Here is a 19,328-nt window from a genome sequence, read left to right as displayed (position 1 = left end):
TTTTTTATATATCCTAAAAACTACTTATTGACTCTATGTTTACCACCCACCAATAAATCCTTGCTAAATTGGGGCCTATGCCACTTAATTGGGGCCTACAGATTACTTCATCTACCCAATTCACAATGATAAGGAGTGTCTAATATTTATGTAAACTACCAAAATTACCCTCAAAAAAATATTAATGTTACTAAATTATCCCCATCAATCCTTAATAAACCTAACTAACAAAAATCAGTTTTTATTTTTAACATAAAAACCGATTCATCTCCTCCACTCCCTCTTTTTCCATTTTTTTGAAACCAAAAATCGTCGATGATCGACGATTCAAAAACGATTAATAGTTTCTTTCTTCCATAAAATGACGAATCCAAGAACTAAGTATGCTACTAACAGGAATCATTCTAGTGACGACAATCCCGGACTTGTTGAAGCGATTCGAAATAGAACGAAGGAAGTGCAAGAACAATCTAAAGCCTCTCGTATTGCACATGAGGAAGAAATGGGTCGAATCAGGTACTTTTCTATCAAGCCAATCCTCTAAACTAGGTTTTAGTAACATACTTTAGGTTAGAAATCGAGAATTTTGAAATCAAAAAATTTCAGTGTTCACAGAATCGGATTACGTTAGTCACGAAGTAACCTGATTCTTATTAGAAACGGATTATGTTCATAAACTGATAGTCTGATTGTTCTGCATGTGAAAAGGAATCGGGGAACGTTAGTGTATAAATAGACCGATTGTTGTAGCACTGTGGAAACAAGTATTGGGACGGATTGGTACGGAGAGCACTATGGAAACAAGTACACCTACAGAAGTAAGCCGAAGAAACAAAGAATGGATTATCTGAATTTGAGACGCCAGTTAGACAACTTAACGACGAAGGATGTTGTCTTTGATCCTTACAATGAGGCTTTGGCTACAGGAAAAGGAAAGAAGGTTGGGTGCCCAGAGCAAGGTGAATATCATGGGCCTTTGTTTCACCCAAGAGGATATGTAATGTACAACCCGTCGAAAGTCCCAAGACAATGCGGTTACATACAAAAAATCCCAAAGGCGCACAAGGATTTCAACTTCAATGAGATAAAAACCAAAGCACATGACAGTGATATTGTCATTGTTCACCGGCCTTTCCCATCATGTGATTATTGGGATAACGAAGTGTTTCACAAATATCGTTTGGTTGGTCCATCTCGAATAAATGACGAGGAAATTCCGCGTTACATGTCGTGGTACCTCAATGTTTCGCATAGTCGAGTGATACGAGTAGATGATAGGCCCAGCATAGAGGACAAAGATACAGCTCTCGAATACTTGGTGCGTATTGTTACTCAATTACAATTTTGTTAATGGTTTTAGCATTATATATTGAATGTTTGTTATTTGAAATTGAAACAAAAAAGACGAGTCGGACACTTGATAACTCGGGCAAAGCTAGAAATCAGGGAAGGGAAAAATGTGAAGGCCAATGAAAAGTTAATTGATGAATTGAACGGTCTCGAAGATGTAGAAGCTGGTGCAAAGTTTGGGGAGCAGGATGAGGATGATTCTGAGGAGGGGGAGGAGGATGAGCCAAAGAAGAAGAGAAATAGAGCCCCTACCAAAAAGATGTCTGAAGGTGCATCGAGCAACGCCCAACCTAGTAAACGAGGACGCGGTGGACGTGGTCGTGGTGGGGATGTGAATGAATGGTTGTATTCATGTTTATGTCTTTAAGTATGGATAATTATGGAGTCAAAAATTATGTCTTGTATTAAACTTATTGTCGAATTATGTTTGGTTACACTCCTAGTCTATGAATGACTTAATCTGGTTTCTAGTTTATGAATGACTTAATGTGTGTGGAAAAAATGGAGGATTATAGCATTTTTTCTGTTAGAATCGGTTTACATATAACTATATGTAAACCGATTCTGACAGTTTCTCAAATGTTCAGCTTTAGAATCGGGTTTCATGTACAAATATGTAATCCGATTGTTACGAAAAAAAGTTCTGTAACTTTTAGAATCGGTTTACATTTATAAATATGTAATCCGATTTTTATAAAGAAAACTTCTGTAACTTAGAGAATCGGTTTACATGTATAAATATGTAATTCGATTTTCTTGAAGAAAAGTTCTGTAACTTTGAGAATCGGTTTACATGTGCATTACAAAAGCCCGATTTGTTAGAGGCAAATTTATATGATTTTGTAAGGACAAAATCGGTCTATTTGATAATATATAAAATCCGATTGTTTGAATTGAATTATAAAAAATAGCCGTTGAGACTTCATCTATATAAGGACTACCTCTTTGAGCCACTCCCACATCACACACTTAGCCTAGAAAATGGAATGGGAACCGTTTGAAGATTTGTGACTGGTAAAATCCTTTGCTAATACGTTCCGCGAACGTCCGAATGAAATCTATTCAATGTTTTGGAAGAGATTTAAAGAGTTCTTTTACGGACGTACCGCGAACCCCAATAACCGAAAATGGAGAGAATTGGCTTTTCGATTCAACTATATAAAAGGCGCAATGCGAGAGTACGTAATTGTTATAAATATGGTTTACCACTATCATCCACGAGATCCTCTTAGGGAAAAAGTGAGTAATGCTATCATTTTTATACCCATGTCAATTACACTAGTTCACATACTAACATATAAGAATTCATTGAATTTCAGCTGGAACGTTTTAACGGGTTATGGAGAATTCGTAATGGGGAAACAAAGTTCATTCACCACAAAGAATATAAGACGTTGTACCAACGTGCTCGGAGGTTCATTGATGACCATTTGATGTGTCAAATTCTAGAATTCCCATACTGAGTCCTATATATATGTAGTGGGCTAATTTTCTAAACTATGTAATGAATATTTTGTTTCTGAAAGTAAGGAATAATTTGTTTACATGTGCATTACAAAAGCCCGATTTTTGGAATCGTTTATGTGGGTATTGATCAAACTTCGATTATGGGTTTACATCTTCCTAAGCATAAAACACAACCCAGAATCGGTTTACAAATGCACTAACATAAAACGATTCTGGATCGAGTAAAAATTAAATTTTTTTACAAGTTTTGATTATCGATTAATGAAAGTTAATTTCAGGATTAACTTGATTAAACATTATTTAATAATCCGAATTAGCACTAATTTAATAAGGGTATATTGGGCATTAATATAAATATTGGACAAGGGGTTTCTATGAATTTTCTCCCAATGACCCTATTTTTTCATGTAGTTATAGACCCCAATTAAGTGGTATAGGCCCCAATTTATCTAGGCAATAAATCCACCCACCGACAAAAGAAAAACCTAAATTTACAAATTAATATTTCTTTTCTCCATCTCCACCATCGAACACCTTCTTGTGCTTATATATACCCATCGACCTCCACCTCCACTCATGTTTTTTTTTAATTTTGCTTCTTAATTATAGATTGTGTATTAAAAAATCCCTCCAAAGAAAGCTGGTAATGTTTGAGTAATATCAAAACCCAAAAAGAGATAAAAATGTCTAATTGTGAATATATGATTTTATGCGGAAATTCATGTTTATTCATATTGGATTTTGTTGTCACTATTTTGATGAAGAACTAGTTCTAGTCAGTTGTTATACAATGTCAGTTGGCATACAATCAAAAGTGTTCTTCAAAGCTCTGGATTTGGAGAAAAATGGATTAGTTGGATTGAATGGTGTGTAACTACATCACACATTATCTCTTAGTCAATGGAAGCTCAACATGAAAATTCAAACCACAAAAAGGGTTGAGATAAGGAGATCCATTGTCTCCATTCCTGTTCATTCTAGTCGCAGAAATATTCTCCAAATTAATGAAGAATGCAGTAACTTAATATGATATCAGGGTTTTCCATCAACACAATTCAGATTTCACACTTACAATTTGCAGATGACACATTAGTGTTTCTGGATGCTAGTGAATAGGAAGCTGAAAATCTGTTTCTCATCCTTCAAATTTTTGAAGCTATCACAGGTTTGTCAGTAAACTACACCAAAAGTGCAGTCATGAGTATTGGAGTAGATAATAAAATTCAAGCTGTAGCTGGAATTCTCAAATGCAAGATTGAGTCACTTCCCCTCAAATACCTAGGTATGTCAGTGGGAGAATATTCAAAATGCAGTGCAATTTGGGACTCAATTATTGAGAAATTCCCAAAAAAAACTAGCACCATGGAAAAGAAAATTCTTCACCAAAGCAGGTAGATTGTTATTAATTAAAACATCTCTTGCTAGTCTCCCTATCTACTACATGTCTATCTTTCAAATGCCTGCCTGTGTGGACAAGAAATTGAATTAAATAATGAGAAACTTTTTGTGGGGATTTTCTGCTGAGAAAATAAAGATAAACTGGGTGGCTTGGGATAGAGATTGTATCCTAAAGCATATATGAGGATTGGGCATAAGGAATTTAAAGCTTACCAATAAAGCATTGCTAGCTAAATGGTCTTCAAGATTTTCCAGGGAGAAGAAATAACTTTGGAGAGGACTAATCCAAGAGAAAATGGCCACAAAATCTGATTCTCTATGGGTTAAGGATTCATCTCAACCTCAAGGTAGAGGCATGTGGAAAAACATATAGAATCAAAAAGAAATAGTGGAACATCTCACAAATAAATATTAATAATGGAAATGTTATTAGCTTCTGGTGGGACAAGTGGACTGGAGACCAATCTCTCGAGTTAAAGTTTCCCAGCATCTTAAAACTGTCTACACAGAAAGACTCATCCCTAAAACAAATGATTACAAATGGAGTGTGGAATAAACAACTGAAAAGAAACCTGACACAGCAGGAACTTCCACAGATGATGGAGTTATTCTCTATGCTGGGTACCCCTCCAACCCTAAATAATGAAGAAGAAGATGAATTTCAATGCACTGCAACTGGAGGTTTCTCAGTCAAATTATGCTACAACTGGTTAGTACAGCAGCTCCCTTAAAACCTTAATGATATTCCACACTCCTGCATTTGGATCCAGTTTGTTCCTCCAAAGATCCAATTTTTCATGTGGAAAGCTGCACAAAATGCCATCCCCACTATGGACAACCTTTTGAGAAGAGGATGTCAAATTAAGCAATCCACTTGTGCTCTTGCTCCAGAATCCGTGGATCACTTACTATTACATTGTGATATCTCACACAAGGTATAGTCTTACTTTATTGGAGGTTATAGCATCAAATGGGCGCAAGGTGGTTCAGTCTCTTCACAATTACAAGCATGGAAATTCAGGAGAGGTAGAAACAGGGGAAGGAAGCTATGGCCATTGATTATATTTACAATCAGCTGGACTCTATGGGATGAAAGAAATTGCAGAGTAATGGCTCATAAAAGACCAAAAGATGCCGAAGAGATCATCACTGATGTCAAGCACTTGATTTACATATGGGGAAGTCACCAAAAATGGTTCTCGGGTCTTTCTTTTAGAGATTTGATTATTCACTCGAAAACAGTTATAGATTCAGGTTAAGCTTTTCTCTGTAATTAAACATGGATTCGGGTCTTGGACCGATACTTGTAAATACTCAAACGGGACCCTTGAGCCCGTTACATTTTCTTTTATAAAATCAACCTTTTAAGTAAAAAAAAAAACAACTAGTTCTAGTCGTTCAGTTTGAGTTGCTTGTTTTTAAACATAAATTTGATTCGTTCAATTTAATTTTGTTTTCACTATTATCAATTGGCAAATCCTGTAAAACATTAAACAATTATATTCCCAAGTTCACAATCAAACTCTCTTGTCCTCGTTGACTAATTCCATTCATATTTACAAACGTCCAGAGATGTCATTGCATTTTAATGGTATCGCACTTAAAGAGTCCCAATCAGGCTTGGATCATCAGCAACTGACCACACAAACACTTTTCAACTGAAATGTAATCTGGACCTCTTGATTGAACTAAAATATGGAGGAAAAAAAATAAGAACTGGTCATATGTATAAATTAGTCGGCTATGAACAACTAGTATTGTATGTTTCCAACCCATTTATGATTTCCTTCTTTTTAATGTGCTTCAAAAGAAAAATGATTTCGTTTCATCCAATGAAAAGCAAAGGAAATATAACAAATCTATATACAATGGTGTTCTAGTTAAAAACAGAAATCTAATTAAGGGTTTATACTTTGTTAATGATTTTTTCCTTTTTGATAAAAAAAGGAGATTAATAGCGAAGAAAACGTGGTGATAGTAATTTGACTTTTGCAGGTGGTAAATAGGAAAAAATAAAATTAAAAATAAAATTTACTTTAGAAATTCTGATAAAGGTGGCAAATAGGAACAATACGGGTAAAAAATAGGTGAAACCTTTCTAAATGCTAAAAACTGTTAGGACGTGGATTTGGATGGGAGGGTTCCGGCTATTGTATTCACTGCGTCACATATTCCAAATATGTTGTTAGAATATTGGGAATACGAAAAAGAATCTTATTATTGGGACTGTAGGGGCTGAGTTTATGCGGGCTTAAAATGATAATTAAAACCAAAACGTGGATATGGGGACCTAATCTATGTAAAAGTTCAAAAACACCTTCTATATATTTTACTTATTTCTCTTTTGCCCTTCCATTAACTAATTAGTTATATTAAAAACAAAAACAAAAAACTGGAAATCAAAACCAAAACCGTCCCCCCTTCTTCTGCTCTCCACCTCCTCTTCTTTTCTTCTTCTTCTACTTCTTTTCTGTAAAACGACTAATCGTCGATAAATTTTTTTTATCATCGATTAAATTCATTATATAAAATCATGGTAAAGACAAAGGAAAAGTTACGGAAATCGTCATTGAATCCACCCCTCCTGAACCAGAGAAATCAACTTCATCAAATGAAGATGAAACTGAAGATCAACAAAAAGTGGTTGAAGGAGATGAACCAGCCGCCGAGACTCCTGATATGATTGCAATATGGTATGCATCGAAAAACCCACTTTTTATTTAAGCGTTTGATTGATTATTCAGTTGGTTTCGAAAATTTTATGTCTGAAAAAACAGTTTCTGAAACTGCTTACGGCTGGGAGTTCTTGTTTTCCCAACCGTAACCACTGCATACGGTTGGTAACACTAACAACTCCGAGCCGTAACGTAGTTGTCACGGATAGGAACTGAGAAATCCTAAACGAAACACATTATTTGCGGCTAGGTTATCTACTGTGTTTGAAATTAAATTCAGCGCTATTGTTTACGGCTGGGTTATTCCTATCCGTAAGTAGAAAAAACAAGACGTAATCCACATTTCCTAGCCGTTTGCTTGTTACGGATAGGACGATTTCTCATTGTCCCATCCGTAAATTTGGAATGGCTGCGAATGTCAAATTTTCCTGGCCGTTTTTATTTTTTACGGTTGGTATTGTAATTTTTTCCTGGTTGTCCCATACGTGGTCAAAAGTTAAGTCTTTCGTATATCGTTATGCAAGCATTGATAAAAGATTGAATGAACTTTTGACTTACAAAAAGTTAAAGCCTTTATAACATTATTTGATGGAAGAAAGGATAAAACTTTTGTTTATATGGATTATGTCTATTGTAAGTCATTGTGCAAATAGTGATGGAAAATAGAATGAATCCTTGTCTATTCCGCATTATTGATCTTCCCTGATCCATATTTCTTATGTGTTGCTCAGTAAGTTTTCTTACGTCGAGCATTTCCGATTAAATTAATTACGGGTTCTCTTGTGGTAAATTTAATTGAGTTTTTGGGTACAAATTCATATTCTTATGTGATTTGTGTTGTCCAAAGAAATCCTTCTTGTCTTGTGAAAGTAAGGTCGCTCTTGTTGTTCTTTCGGGAATGACATTTTACGGGGGAGAGTTCTTAATTGAACTTGTGCTTAGTTTCCAAATCTTTGTGAGTGTGCGGATGTGGAATATATAGGAGTTATCTTGTATCTTTATAAACTCCTTGATGAATGAATTTAGCCTCGGCTATATGATTGCATCTAAAAAGTTGATATGTGCTTTCTTTTGGTCATGAAATGTCTCTATGGAAATTTCATTAGGACCCCACTAGTTTTCGTACCTTTGCCAATTTTACCAACAAAAAGGGGGAGAATTAATGTGTAGTTCACACTACAAATACATATGGTTTTCGGATCATTATGTAAGGGGGAGTGGTTTCCATGTGAGATGGAGTATTGGCTAAGGGGGAGTGATACATATCACCATAGTATTATTGTCGAAGTTGTGATACAATTGAACTTTGATGTTGTGCAATAATACTATAACAATGTGTAACAATGATTGAGAGCTTTTGTTTTCTCATTGTTATGGCTACGGATTTTCAACAACGATGATGGTGAACTTACAACCTTTGGAATCATTGGAGTACTTGGAAGTGACGAAGATTTCGAGTAATGTTGAAGAACCAAGGAGATCATGCATGTGGAAGAGAAGTTGCAAAGTTTATTTATTTTGTGTTCCATATGTATTGATAGTTTTATCACTAAAAATTGACAAAAGGAGAGATTGTTAGAGCACTGCTCGGTCGAACTCGCAAGTATTGCTATCTCAAGTTTGTTTGTCAAGTTTAGTTGCCAAAACTATAAGTCTTGATTTCTAGTCTACTTATAGCTAAGTCTCGGACTATGATAGAAAGTGTAGTTGAGCTCTAGACTCCACGACGTTCATCATACAAAGACAAAAAACTACTCAAGGAACTGGTGGAACTTCATCGACTAAAAGGTATGTGGAGACTTGAACTTATCTATCACTCAAAAGTCTATCTACTCTATCTCCTATCTTGAGATAAAAGTCGTAGTGCTATATAGACTTCGATTATACACATTTGCTATTTCGAGCGGAGTTTATCCCACTTATCTATTTATCAAAATATATGTTGGTAAACTTTCTCTTTGGCCAAGTTCATCTTTAATAGTGACGAAAGTCATATTAGTTTCAATCACTTGAAAATCGCTTTGACGAAAAATAGTTTGTGAACAACAACTATATAACGTTCTCTAAAAATGTTTCAATGATTGAAATGAGAGTTTATAATATGTAACCATCTTTGGATATAAGCGTACAGTGTGTTCGCACATTAGTGTATAAGTCCAAAACCGGGAACCAAATGTATGCATACTTGTGTGTGTACTAAATGGTTGATGGAGACTGGGTAAGTATGCATACCTGTATGCATACTGGCGGAAGTTCACGACCGTGAATTTCTGTTGAGTTTGGAAATCAAAACCAACTCAATCAGGTTATCAAAGTATGTGTACCCGTACGCATACTAGCGGAAAGTTCATGTCCGTGAATTTCTGCTGAGTTTGAAAACCAAAACAAACTCAAATCCGGTTACTTAAGTGCGCATACCCGTACGCATACATAAGTGTGTTACTTTATAAAATTGGTTTGTTCATGAACTAAAACATTTATATATTAAGGGATGCAATTCGCAAACCGTGGCTATAATGTTCATGAATCGATTCGAGTGAATCAAAACCAATTTTGCTTCGATTGTGTCTTGTATACTTCTATAATATCTAAGCAATTGAACAACTCTCTAACTAGTTTTTTTGAGTCATTTGATCTAGTTATGGTGAAGATGAATATGGTTGATATGGAAGTGCTCATATGGCTAACCATTTGGTTAACTACTGCTGAACCAACTAGGTGTACACGTTTAGGTACGGTTACACAAACCTAAATGAACGTGCATTTCATTTTTTGTATAACAAGCTAAGTTCGATCTAACGGTTGAAAGATATTAGCTTGAATCTAATCAGGTTTTCATCTAATGGTGAATATTGAATGCTTTGTTACCAAGGAAGCATTGATTGCAAACCCTGATTTGAAGACTATATAAAGGAGAACTCTAACAACTGGGAAACCTAATCCCCACACCTCCTGTGTGATATTAGTTGTATAAGTTAGAGTCGATTCTCCTTTAACCTTAGGTTTATTCTCGAGACCCTGTAGGTTAACGACTTGAAGACTTCATTGGGATTGTGAAGCCAAACCCAACTATTTTCTCTTTAGTTGCGTGATCTAATCTTGATGTTTCTATCGTATTGAGTACAATTGTAAGATTGACTCGAGATTAATATCTCCGATAGGCAAGATGAAAAGTAGTCACAAACACCTTCGTCTCATCGTTTGTGATTCCACACTATCTAGTTTCGCCATTATACGATTTAGATTATTATGAGGTGATTGATAATTCTAGGTTGTTCTTAGGGAATATAAGTCTGGGTTATTGATTGGTTCCTGCTAACCTTGATTTATCAAAAGACGGAATAGAACTCGTAAGTATTTCTGTGGGAGACAGATTTATCTATTCATGTAGACTTTTTTGTGTGATACAATTTGTTTATTAAAGTCTTCGACTTTGGGTTGTAGCAACTCTTAGTTGTGGGCGAGATCAGCTAAGGGAATCAAGTGCGTAGTATCCTGCTGGGATCAGAGACGCAAGGAGCGCAACTGTACCTTGGATCAGTGTGAGATTGATTGGGGTTCAATTACAGTCTACACCAAAGTTAGTTTGTAGTAGGCTAGTGTCTGTAGCGGCTTAATACAGTGTGTGTTCAATCTGGACTAGGTCCCGGGGTTTTTCTGCATTTGTGGTTTCCTCAATAACAAAAATTCTGGTATCTATGTTATTTCTTTTCCGCATTATACTTTGTTCTATAATTGAAATATCACAGGTTGTGTGTGAATCGATCAATTGGTAAATCCAACCTTTGGTTGTGATTGAAATTGATTGATACTTGAACATTGGTCTTTGATACCGTTCAAGTTAATTTCTCTTAGTATTCAATTAGACTCGCAGATTTCTATTTGCTTGATTAAAGTTTTGAATCGAGAAATTGAGATATAACTCTTGATATACTTTTTATAAGATTGAGTCTGACTGTCTAGTTGATTCTCTTAAAAGTATATTGGAGTTACTCCATACAGATTGCTAAGAGAAATATTGGGTGTGGTTATTAGACCCCCGCTTCTTCAATTTGTATCAGAGCAGGCAAACACGTTTAAGACCTTATAAGTTTGTGTTTCTAGCAATCTGACTCTGTGGACGGAATATTATCTCTTGCTGTTGCGCACACCAAAATGTCTTCGAAAGCTTTCAATTATGCCAAATGTCTTGGGATTGCCTCAAAGGATAACTCCTTAGCTGATTATTCCAAATCCCAAGGTAGAAAGGATGTTTAGTCAAATTTTGATAACATTTCCTCAAATGGGACATTTGACACTTTGTCAAAAGCTGAAATGGATCTCACCAGAATCTCAAAAAAATCTATTGTGGCTATTGATTTTTATAATCATGTTCAGCTCATTGATGAATTTGAAAAGTCTCTTGATCGAGAACGGGAGCTCTATAATATCATTGAGTCATTCTCTAACAATATCGAAAAGCTAATTCAAGAAACTACTCTACAACGTGAAAAGATTAGTGTTCTTGAGGATATTGTTCCTAATGCACAAGGAGGTTTGGGTATCAGAAATATAAGAATGTCTAATATGTCATTACTCATTATGCTAGACTGGGGAGTTGTTTTATCCCAACTTGTCTATGAGTAAAGGTATTAAAATCCAAAAACTTTAGAAACTCAAATCATATTATTAGTCCAAACAGCTCTAAGATTTCTTGAATTTGGTCTAGCATTAGGACCGGTTTGGAGATACTTAAACCAAAATGCATATGGGACTCGTCACCTGATCCATCTTTGGATATTTTGATAGAGAAATGGATATATGACATAGATTTTCCTATTCACCCTGTAATTATTAAAATGCTGAAACTCCTACTAAGATTGTTGAATTACTCTCGGTTAATGGGGATTGGAATATAGATTTCCTTGAGTATTATTTTTCTCCTGATATTGTTGGTAAGATTCTAAGTCTTCCATTTCCTAATGCAGAGTTTGATAAACTCAAATGAATCCACTCTAAAGATGGCATACCTTTTGTCGAGTCTGTTACAGAGTTTTAACCTCTGATCTAGGTGATAGGATCTGGTATGGAAGAAAATATGGAAAATGCAGATCCAACCTAGAATCCAATTGTTCGTTTGGAGACTCTATTCTGATGCTCTCCCCTTAAATAATAGATTTGCTAGAATTACACATAAAGTTTCACCCCTTTGTTATCTTTGTATTAATGCTCAGGATGAAGATCTTCTTCACTTGTTTCTGTCTTGTCCCTTTTCATCATTTCTTTTCTGTCGGCATTGAAAGAACTAAAAGTCGGCAACGAAACCTTACAGTTGGCATTGCCTTGAATACAAGTCGGTGTTGATAATTTAATATCGACAAATGCTGACAGTAGTGAATTTCAATCCAGAAAAATAGATCCACAGTCAGCATGAACCTGATTTTTCTCAGCTTTAACATATATTTTACCAAACATTCGATTGTTTTTTTTTTTTTTTTTTAAACCGCACAAAGAAAAACGCTTTTGTTAAAAGCACAACCATACCAAACTAGCCGTAATTGAGTCGTTGACTCTACCAAAAGCAAGCATCTGAACTAATATCCCCCTTGCGACCGCTGGTTAAAGGCTGAGCTAAAGCAAGACTAATACAACTCTGAAGATCATGCCCTAGGGTGCGCTTTGTTCGAGCTGTGCCATCTCGAGTTTGGTATCCAAATAGACCTAACTGTAGGGAGTAACTAGAAGTCTTCCACCTCTGCAATGGTGGAAGTCCACACAACAACATTTTCGTTATATACGGGACACTGAATCCAAAAACAAACTGTCATTACATAATTTATCAATGGTAGTTTCGGTAACCTTTACCACAAATGTAACATGATGTGAACCCTAACCCTAAAAGCTAAAATCATATTGTGGCTATAAACACAACAGCCAGCCGCTTATATTTCCTCTGCCTACTACTCTCTCTCTCTCCATCTATCTACTCTCTAGGGCAAAATGATCTAATGTAGTCATCATTTACACTTTTGTTTGTCATCATTCTCTTATTTACTTGATTTAGTAGTCATTAGATTGGACCAACCAATCAGTAGATATAATTCGTTAATTTTCTTTTTGTTTGTGATATTTCTCAGTGATGATCAAACTTAAGATGACGAGTCCGATATTTATATTGTGACGACTAATCGAGGCGTTTTTCTGATGAGGAATTTTTATCTTCTTTTTTGTTTCAATCAGATTTATTAAATGTGATTTTGATTTTGTTTCAATCTTCTCTCGTTTAGTGTCCTCGGAATTTTGTGTTTGTATTGTCTGTCTGGGTGATGGAAAAAGAATTTAAATGTAGCGATGATGATAACCAATAAACTCTTTAAAAGAATGAGGTGGTAAATAATCTACCGTTGATTGCATCTCAAGCACTTTTGAGCTACATTTTCTCTTGTTTCTATCTCTCTATCGATCTGTTATTGTTTTGCAATTTTTTGGTTTTTTTCTGATGTTTTAGTTTACTGGTTGCCTCTCATTGATTATCAACATATTATACGATGGTTATCTCATTAGAGCTTTGAGTGTTGCTTTGGTGGTCCTCAGCTCTCTCATGAGTTCACACTTCTCCCACACCTAGGGAAGTCAGGATTCGGGCTCAGTATGAAGGAAACCAATATATCTCATGATTGAGAAAGAAAAAGCAAACAAATTGGCCTTGGCCTAACAAAAGAGAAATTCTTCAGTAAGTCAGATTTTGTTGTATCTATTTCATTATTTGATTTCACATAATCAGGCTTTAAAATGTGGATGGTTATAGGAGCAAAAATAAACACGTTTTTGTTGGGAGAAAATCAAAAGATTCATGTAGTCTGGACAAAAGATAAATAAAAGTCTCTAATTTGGAATTGGTTAACAATTAATTCAAGCTTTGCAGTGGACATCTGACAATGATTACGGGTCAAAATACAACCTGTTGCACGAGTTATATAAGAGCTAAAACTTGGACGCAGTAGAATTCAAGTTTGACTTGTTTCATTACTAGAATACGAGTTGTTCAAAACTATGCATTACAGCTGACAGACATGATTTTGAAGTTTCGAAACTTAGACAGAAAAGGCACCTAATCCTAGTAACAAGCTGAACCCCATCTCATTGAAATCGTCATTGAGAGGTTGAAATGTAGGACACGGTTACAGCTATAGTGGTGAAAACAAACTAAAGCTACCAGGAAATTCCTTGGCCACCACACCACTGCTTCTTGAATTGATTAGCTGAGTTCATCTCCGGTTTTTCACACCTTTTACCTTCCAAACGATTTGTCCGAGTTTGGCCAAGGTACTGCAATTTTGGGACTTCGAAAATACATATATACATGAAAGGAGAACGTCAAAATCGACAGCTAAACCTTTAGACTTGGTTGTCACTTAAGCTTTGCCATTCAATTCTTCCATAAACCTGGCGCCTGCGCTGACTTAACTATCTCACAAAACTACAATTTCTGCTGGCTTCCTCTGCACGAACCGCGTCATTCACAAACTTTTGACGGTCCAATATCAACTCTAATACTAGTGGGAAAAAAAACATGCTATTATGCTAAATATCAATCGAGCTCTCTTCCAAGTTCCAATCATGAAAAAGTGTTCTCACCGGACACGTGTTCGGCTGTGGTAACTACAGGACCCATGCTGCGAACGCAAAGTAAAACTTTAGCTCATGCAGAGGGTTTGATTTCTTGATTTTTCTCTTGTACCGCCACAGTTGGCGTTTTCTCTGTTCAACACCAAACCCTCTTGCTGTTTCCTACTTTCACATATCGACAAACCTCCTCAGTTGCTTCATTGCTTCGTCTTGTAATAATATCCGTCCAGAATAATCGCATCTTCTTCTATTGAGTAATTGCATAGATATTCTTCTGCCTTTACCACATATAAATAGAACACATGACCCTATAATAACAAGTTCACAAGTTAACAACCATAAAACAACAGCTAGGTAGCAGCAAGACCCGTTCACAAGACTAATCAAATCAAATTTCAATATTCAACAACATCAACGACATAAGAATCAAATTATAATTAGTACCAGTATTAACAATGGCAATCACAGGTAGATTGCTACGTGTATCAAGACCACTGAGATTCACTGCACCTTCTAATTCTCTCAATTCTAATTCTTCTTCATCGGTTAGGAGCTTAAGCAATGGAGGTGGGGCCAGAAAAGAAACGGGAATTACGTTAAATGAAGATATGAAGTCAAGATCAACAGTGGTGAAAGCAGTAGTTGCATCAGAAAATACTATTGTATCAACAGAACCACAAACAAAGAGCAACAACATACAAGATTTGGTTTCCCTCGCAGCAGCTGTTACGGAAGTTGTTAGAAGGATATCTAGATTTTCAGTGCGCCGAAAATCCTGGAAAGAACGGGTTCAAATGATGATAGAAAAGGTTGGTGTACTTCATTCACTGAAATCTTCTTGAATTTTGTGTGTCTAGTTACATGGTTTGCATTTTCGTATAAATGGTCAAGGTACTGATTAGTGTACGTTAATTTCTCATGCAGAGTATAGTTGATTGTCGATTCTTTACATTGTTCGCGGTTGCAGGTTCCTTATTAGGCTCGGTATTATGCTTCATTGAGGTAACTACATCATTAGACCATGTTAATATAATGAACTATATGCTTTGTTCCTTTTCTTCTCGTTTTCAAACTTAAAACAACATCATTAGACCATGTTAATAATAATGCGATTTCGTTTTGAAAATTTCAATGCAGGGTGCTTTTTTTATTCTAGAGTCATATATTGAATACTTTAAAGCCATATCAGAAAAATCAGATCAAGGGCATGTTATGCATTTGCTAATTGAAGCTATTGGTATGTCCACTTGATTCCTTTTGTCGAATTACTTTTATCTTTTTCCATATTTTCCATCAATGAGAATGAGTTTACCTTTCTTGGCAGATATGTTTCTTCTAGGAAGTGCCCTACTTATTTTTGGGATGGGATTGTATGTTATGTTTGTGGGATCAAGGACTATGAATAAAGAAAAAGGAGTTTTGATTTCCGGGTCAAATTTATTCGGGCTCTTCCATCGCAAGGTAAACTTGTTCATACTTACCCTATGTTCTCAGCATATCACTTTATCAATCTGCATGTAATCTAATGTAACTTTGCTTAGTACTTCTAAATAACAACTTTGGTTCTTTTTTTTGTTTACAGGGTCTACCAGCATGTATTGGAATGCAGTCAGTATCACAAGCCAAGTCAAAAATTGGGCATGCAATATTGATGATACTTCAGGTTGGAGTTCTGGACAAGTTCAAGAATGTACCTTTGGTTACCGGAGTTGATCTTGCCTGCTTTGCTGGAGCCATATTAGTTTCCTCAGCTTGTGTCTTCCTTTTGTCGAAACTCTCCTTAGATCATCAAACAGCAAGTTGAAGATAACCAACATCTATTTAGCAATTTTTACCGAGTACGTACAGAGCCAAAGGAAATCTAGTCCATTATTCTTTTAATCATTTGTCACAAACTGTACATGTCCTAGGTACATATTAATTTCTTACAGATGAGGAGTCTGGTGAACGAAATTATCTTAGGATCAAATATGTAATTCTATGTAGATATAATAAATGTATAAAAATTGAAAAAAAAATTTGCTAGCTGCTCTTCATGTCGATCAATCTCAATGCATGTAACGCTAGCTCTTCATGCTAATCTGATAATGATTTGTAAAAACAGAAAATAAAATCTATCACTTAAAGTGAACAATTTTACGCTTTTGGCTTGTGACACAAAAAGGCGCTAATGAAATGTGTGACTGATCAGTTTTGTTCTTGAGATTTATCGTCTGATTTACCAAGTGGAACCCTTTAAACCCATGCTTAGAATATAACAAATAGAAACCAACAGCACATTGTTGTCTTCAACCACATACTTAATGCAGAATGAATTGTAGTTATACTGATTTCTTGTCAGATAAAAATCAAGGGATGGAAGTTCGAATTTTAAGCGTGTGTGGACCTGCTTGTGCTACAATCTATGGATTACATTTAGCTTATTGGCAGGCACACTTTTGACAGGATATTTTAGTCGTAACGTAGGGCTTGTGTAGCAGGAATATACTAAAGAGCCGGCAGATTCCCTTTTCTCAAGAAAAAGTTAATGGCGATTAAATACCAGAGCTCAATTGGGGGCTCCGAAAAATAATTAGGGGCCTCACACTAGAGGACAAAAAAGGTTATTAAAACCTAATTTGAGTCATTCCTTATTCAAAAAATTTTAAAACTACTAATCTATCCTTATTCAATTAATGATAGTTTTATTTAATTAGTGTTAATCTTGTTTAATTTGATTTCAACCTTTTTTTTCCCAAACTTTTTGTTTGCAATTTTTTTTTCCTTTTTTTTTGTCCAGGCCTTCATGAAAAGTCTTCAGGATAGTGAAGCATTTCAATAACGACTCTTAACAGTCGTTAAAGTTTCAAAAACGACTCTCAAGAGTCGTTAGTGTAAAAAAATTGTTTCTTGACGACTCTGAAAAGTCGTTAATGCTTATAAAAGAGTTGTTATCTTCTTTGAAGAGTCATTAATGGCGGAAATACATTAGAAGAAGATAACGTCTCTTTTATAAGCTTTAACGACTACTTAGGGTAGTCAAGAAACAAAGACGACTCATGAGGGTCGTTGACGACCATTTAATGCATTTCCGTCATTAATGAATTTTAGAAGAGGATAACGACACTTTGATAAGCATTAACGACTGTGTGGAGTCGTCAAGAAACAATGACGAATTATGTGGGTCGTTTTTGAAACACTTCAATATCATGACGACTCTACCAAATTTGGTGAGATTCTCCAATAAACAATGATGAACCTTCCATTTTTTTTGGACAGAGATATAGTTTTTGGTCATAAAGAGTCGTTAGTGTATAAAAAGGGGTCGTCAAAACCCAGAAAAAGGGTTGTTATCTCCTACATTCTAGACATCAATGATTTGTCATACAAATAACATGCATATGAAAAATCGTTAGGGTATATAACTATGAGGTTGACGACTCTTATTTTTCAGTTGTGATGGAGAGTCGAGAGAGAGGAGAGGAGGAGACTGATTATTTTTTTGGGTTTAAAAATGAAAATGAGTTGGGGTTTAGAGTTAAGGGTTAATAGAATTTTAAGTTTTAGGTTTAGTGAAGGGTAAAACAGTATTTTCACTATATTTTGGGGTGGAAATAGATTTTTTTGGGGTGGGAATAAAATGTCTGAGGCCCCTAATTATTTCTTGGGCCCCCAATTAAGCCCTGTTAAATATGGGCAAGTCAGCTTGTTCACTGTATCAGCCTACCTGGAATACAATTTGTTCTGTCGCACCTGATGTAATCTCCTTACTTACAGATTTCCGTCATTTTGTGAATCAAGTGACGAAAAAGGAGAGTCCGTACATTCAATGGTAGTGCCGTATTGGTCTAGGTAGTAGAACGATAAGCAGATATCTCACCGAACAAAATATTATATTTTAACAAAATGTGAAATGTCTAAGTATCCAGTGGCCCATTAGCTCACTTGGTTAGAGCGTGGTGCTAATAACGCGAAGATCGCAGGTTCGAGACCTTCATGGGCCACTGTTTTTTATATTTTTCAGCTCGTGTTGACATTAAGGAAATTGGTGCTGATCTTTATACTAGTAATTTGCATAAATGGTTGTTTTGTCCGCAATATGATCAAAGTAAAATCGATGGATGCCATCACTTAGAAGAGGATTGCAGAACAGACAACTTCCTGTAGTATTTAGTTTAACAGAATTTGTGGTTTTAAGGTTTTCAGTGGTTCTGAAAGGCCCTCCTGAGTCTCTATACAAGGTCATCTAGTTATTGATTTTTATCGTTACAACACTTAAAGTTTGTAAGATATTCTGCCATAGTCTCTTTCGAAGAAGATTAAGTCAAAACCATTGAAAATGGCGTTGCACTTTTGATATTATGATACTCTGGAAACTAAGACCAGAAGGTTATCTAAGTGGGAAAAAGGTGTAACACTATAACTTCATTTAAGAGTAGCTTAGGAGCTCAATTATGACACTCTGATCATTCACATTTTGGATACAATTGTTGATGGTGGATTTTTGTTCAGGGCTAAAATTGTAAAACCATATTTACTGTGCCGACAACCTGCAAAGGGTAAGGCCATTTGACAAACGATGAGCGCGGAAATCCTCTCGTTTTATTTATTTGAAGCAATTCAATAAATATCAAAATTCACTCAGAATGGTGCATGTAGCAACAATCCCAAATATTCTGTGTATTTATAGCATTATTAATTAATGCATGAGTTGCCTTGTATTTCCTGTGTTGTTCTCAGCAGGACTCTCATTATTGGTGCGGCATGACGACTGAGTGTTTACTCTCAGCAGAGTAACACGAATCTCCAAGTGTCAATAGTGAGGTATGCACGAAATACCTGTACATGCCA

General features: G+C 35.6%; 1 protein-coding gene and 1 non-coding gene across 3 annotated transcripts; both read left to right on the top strand.

The window, feature by feature from the left end:
• The first annotated feature begins 12,851 nt into the window (after positions 1-12,851).
• Positions 12,852-16,701, top strand: LOC113330430. 2 transcript variants are annotated; one of them, XM_026577244.1, is made up of 6 exons: positions 12,852-13,602; positions 15,049-15,307; positions 15,423-15,500; positions 15,636-15,735; positions 15,823-15,959; positions 16,081-16,491. In XM_026577244.1, exons 2-6 carry the CDS (start codon positions 15,107-15,109, stop codon positions 16,300-16,302), a joined length of 738 nt encoding a protein of 245 aa, XP_026433029.1. In that variant the 5' UTR covers positions 12,852-13,602; positions 15,049-15,106; the 3' UTR covers positions 16,303-16,491. The 2 variants fall into 2 exon arrangements, with proteins under 2 accessions (XP_026433029.1, XP_026433028.1); XM_026577243.1 differs by lacking the exon at positions 12,852-13,602 and having other exon boundaries at positions 14,693-15,307; positions 16,081-16,701.
• Positions 16,702-18,407: 1,706 nt separating this feature from the next.
• On the top strand, positions 18,408-18,481 carry TRNAI-AAU. The gene has a single exon. It is a non-coding gene; the product is annotated as a tRNA-Ile (tRNA).
• Positions 18,482-19,328: the final 847 nt, after the last annotated feature.

Source organism: Papaver somniferum, unplaced genomic scaffold (genome assembly GCF_003573695.1).
Source record: "Papaver somniferum cultivar HN1 unplaced genomic scaffold, ASM357369v1 unplaced-scaffold_118, whole genome shotgun sequence".
NCBI lineage: Eukaryota > Viridiplantae > Streptophyta > Magnoliopsida > Ranunculales > Papaveraceae > Papaver > Papaver somniferum.
This window is presented reverse-complemented; position numbering and strand designations above follow the sequence as displayed.

Excerpts from the sequence above, each read along its gene's own strand:
- LOC113330430 (XM_026577243.1), top strand. The coding sequence starts at position 14,954 with ATGGCAATCACAGGTAGATTGCTACGTGTATCAAGACCACTGAGATTC. Across the intron at positions 15,501-15,635 it reads CGGTATTATGCTTCATTGAG|GGTGCTTTTTTTATTCTAGA; the intron begins GTAACTACATCA and ends ATTTCAATGCAG. Across the intron at positions 15,960-16,080 it reads TCGGGCTCTTCCATCGCAAG|GGTCTACCAGCATGTATTGG; the intron begins GTAAACTTGTTC and ends TTTTGTTTACAG.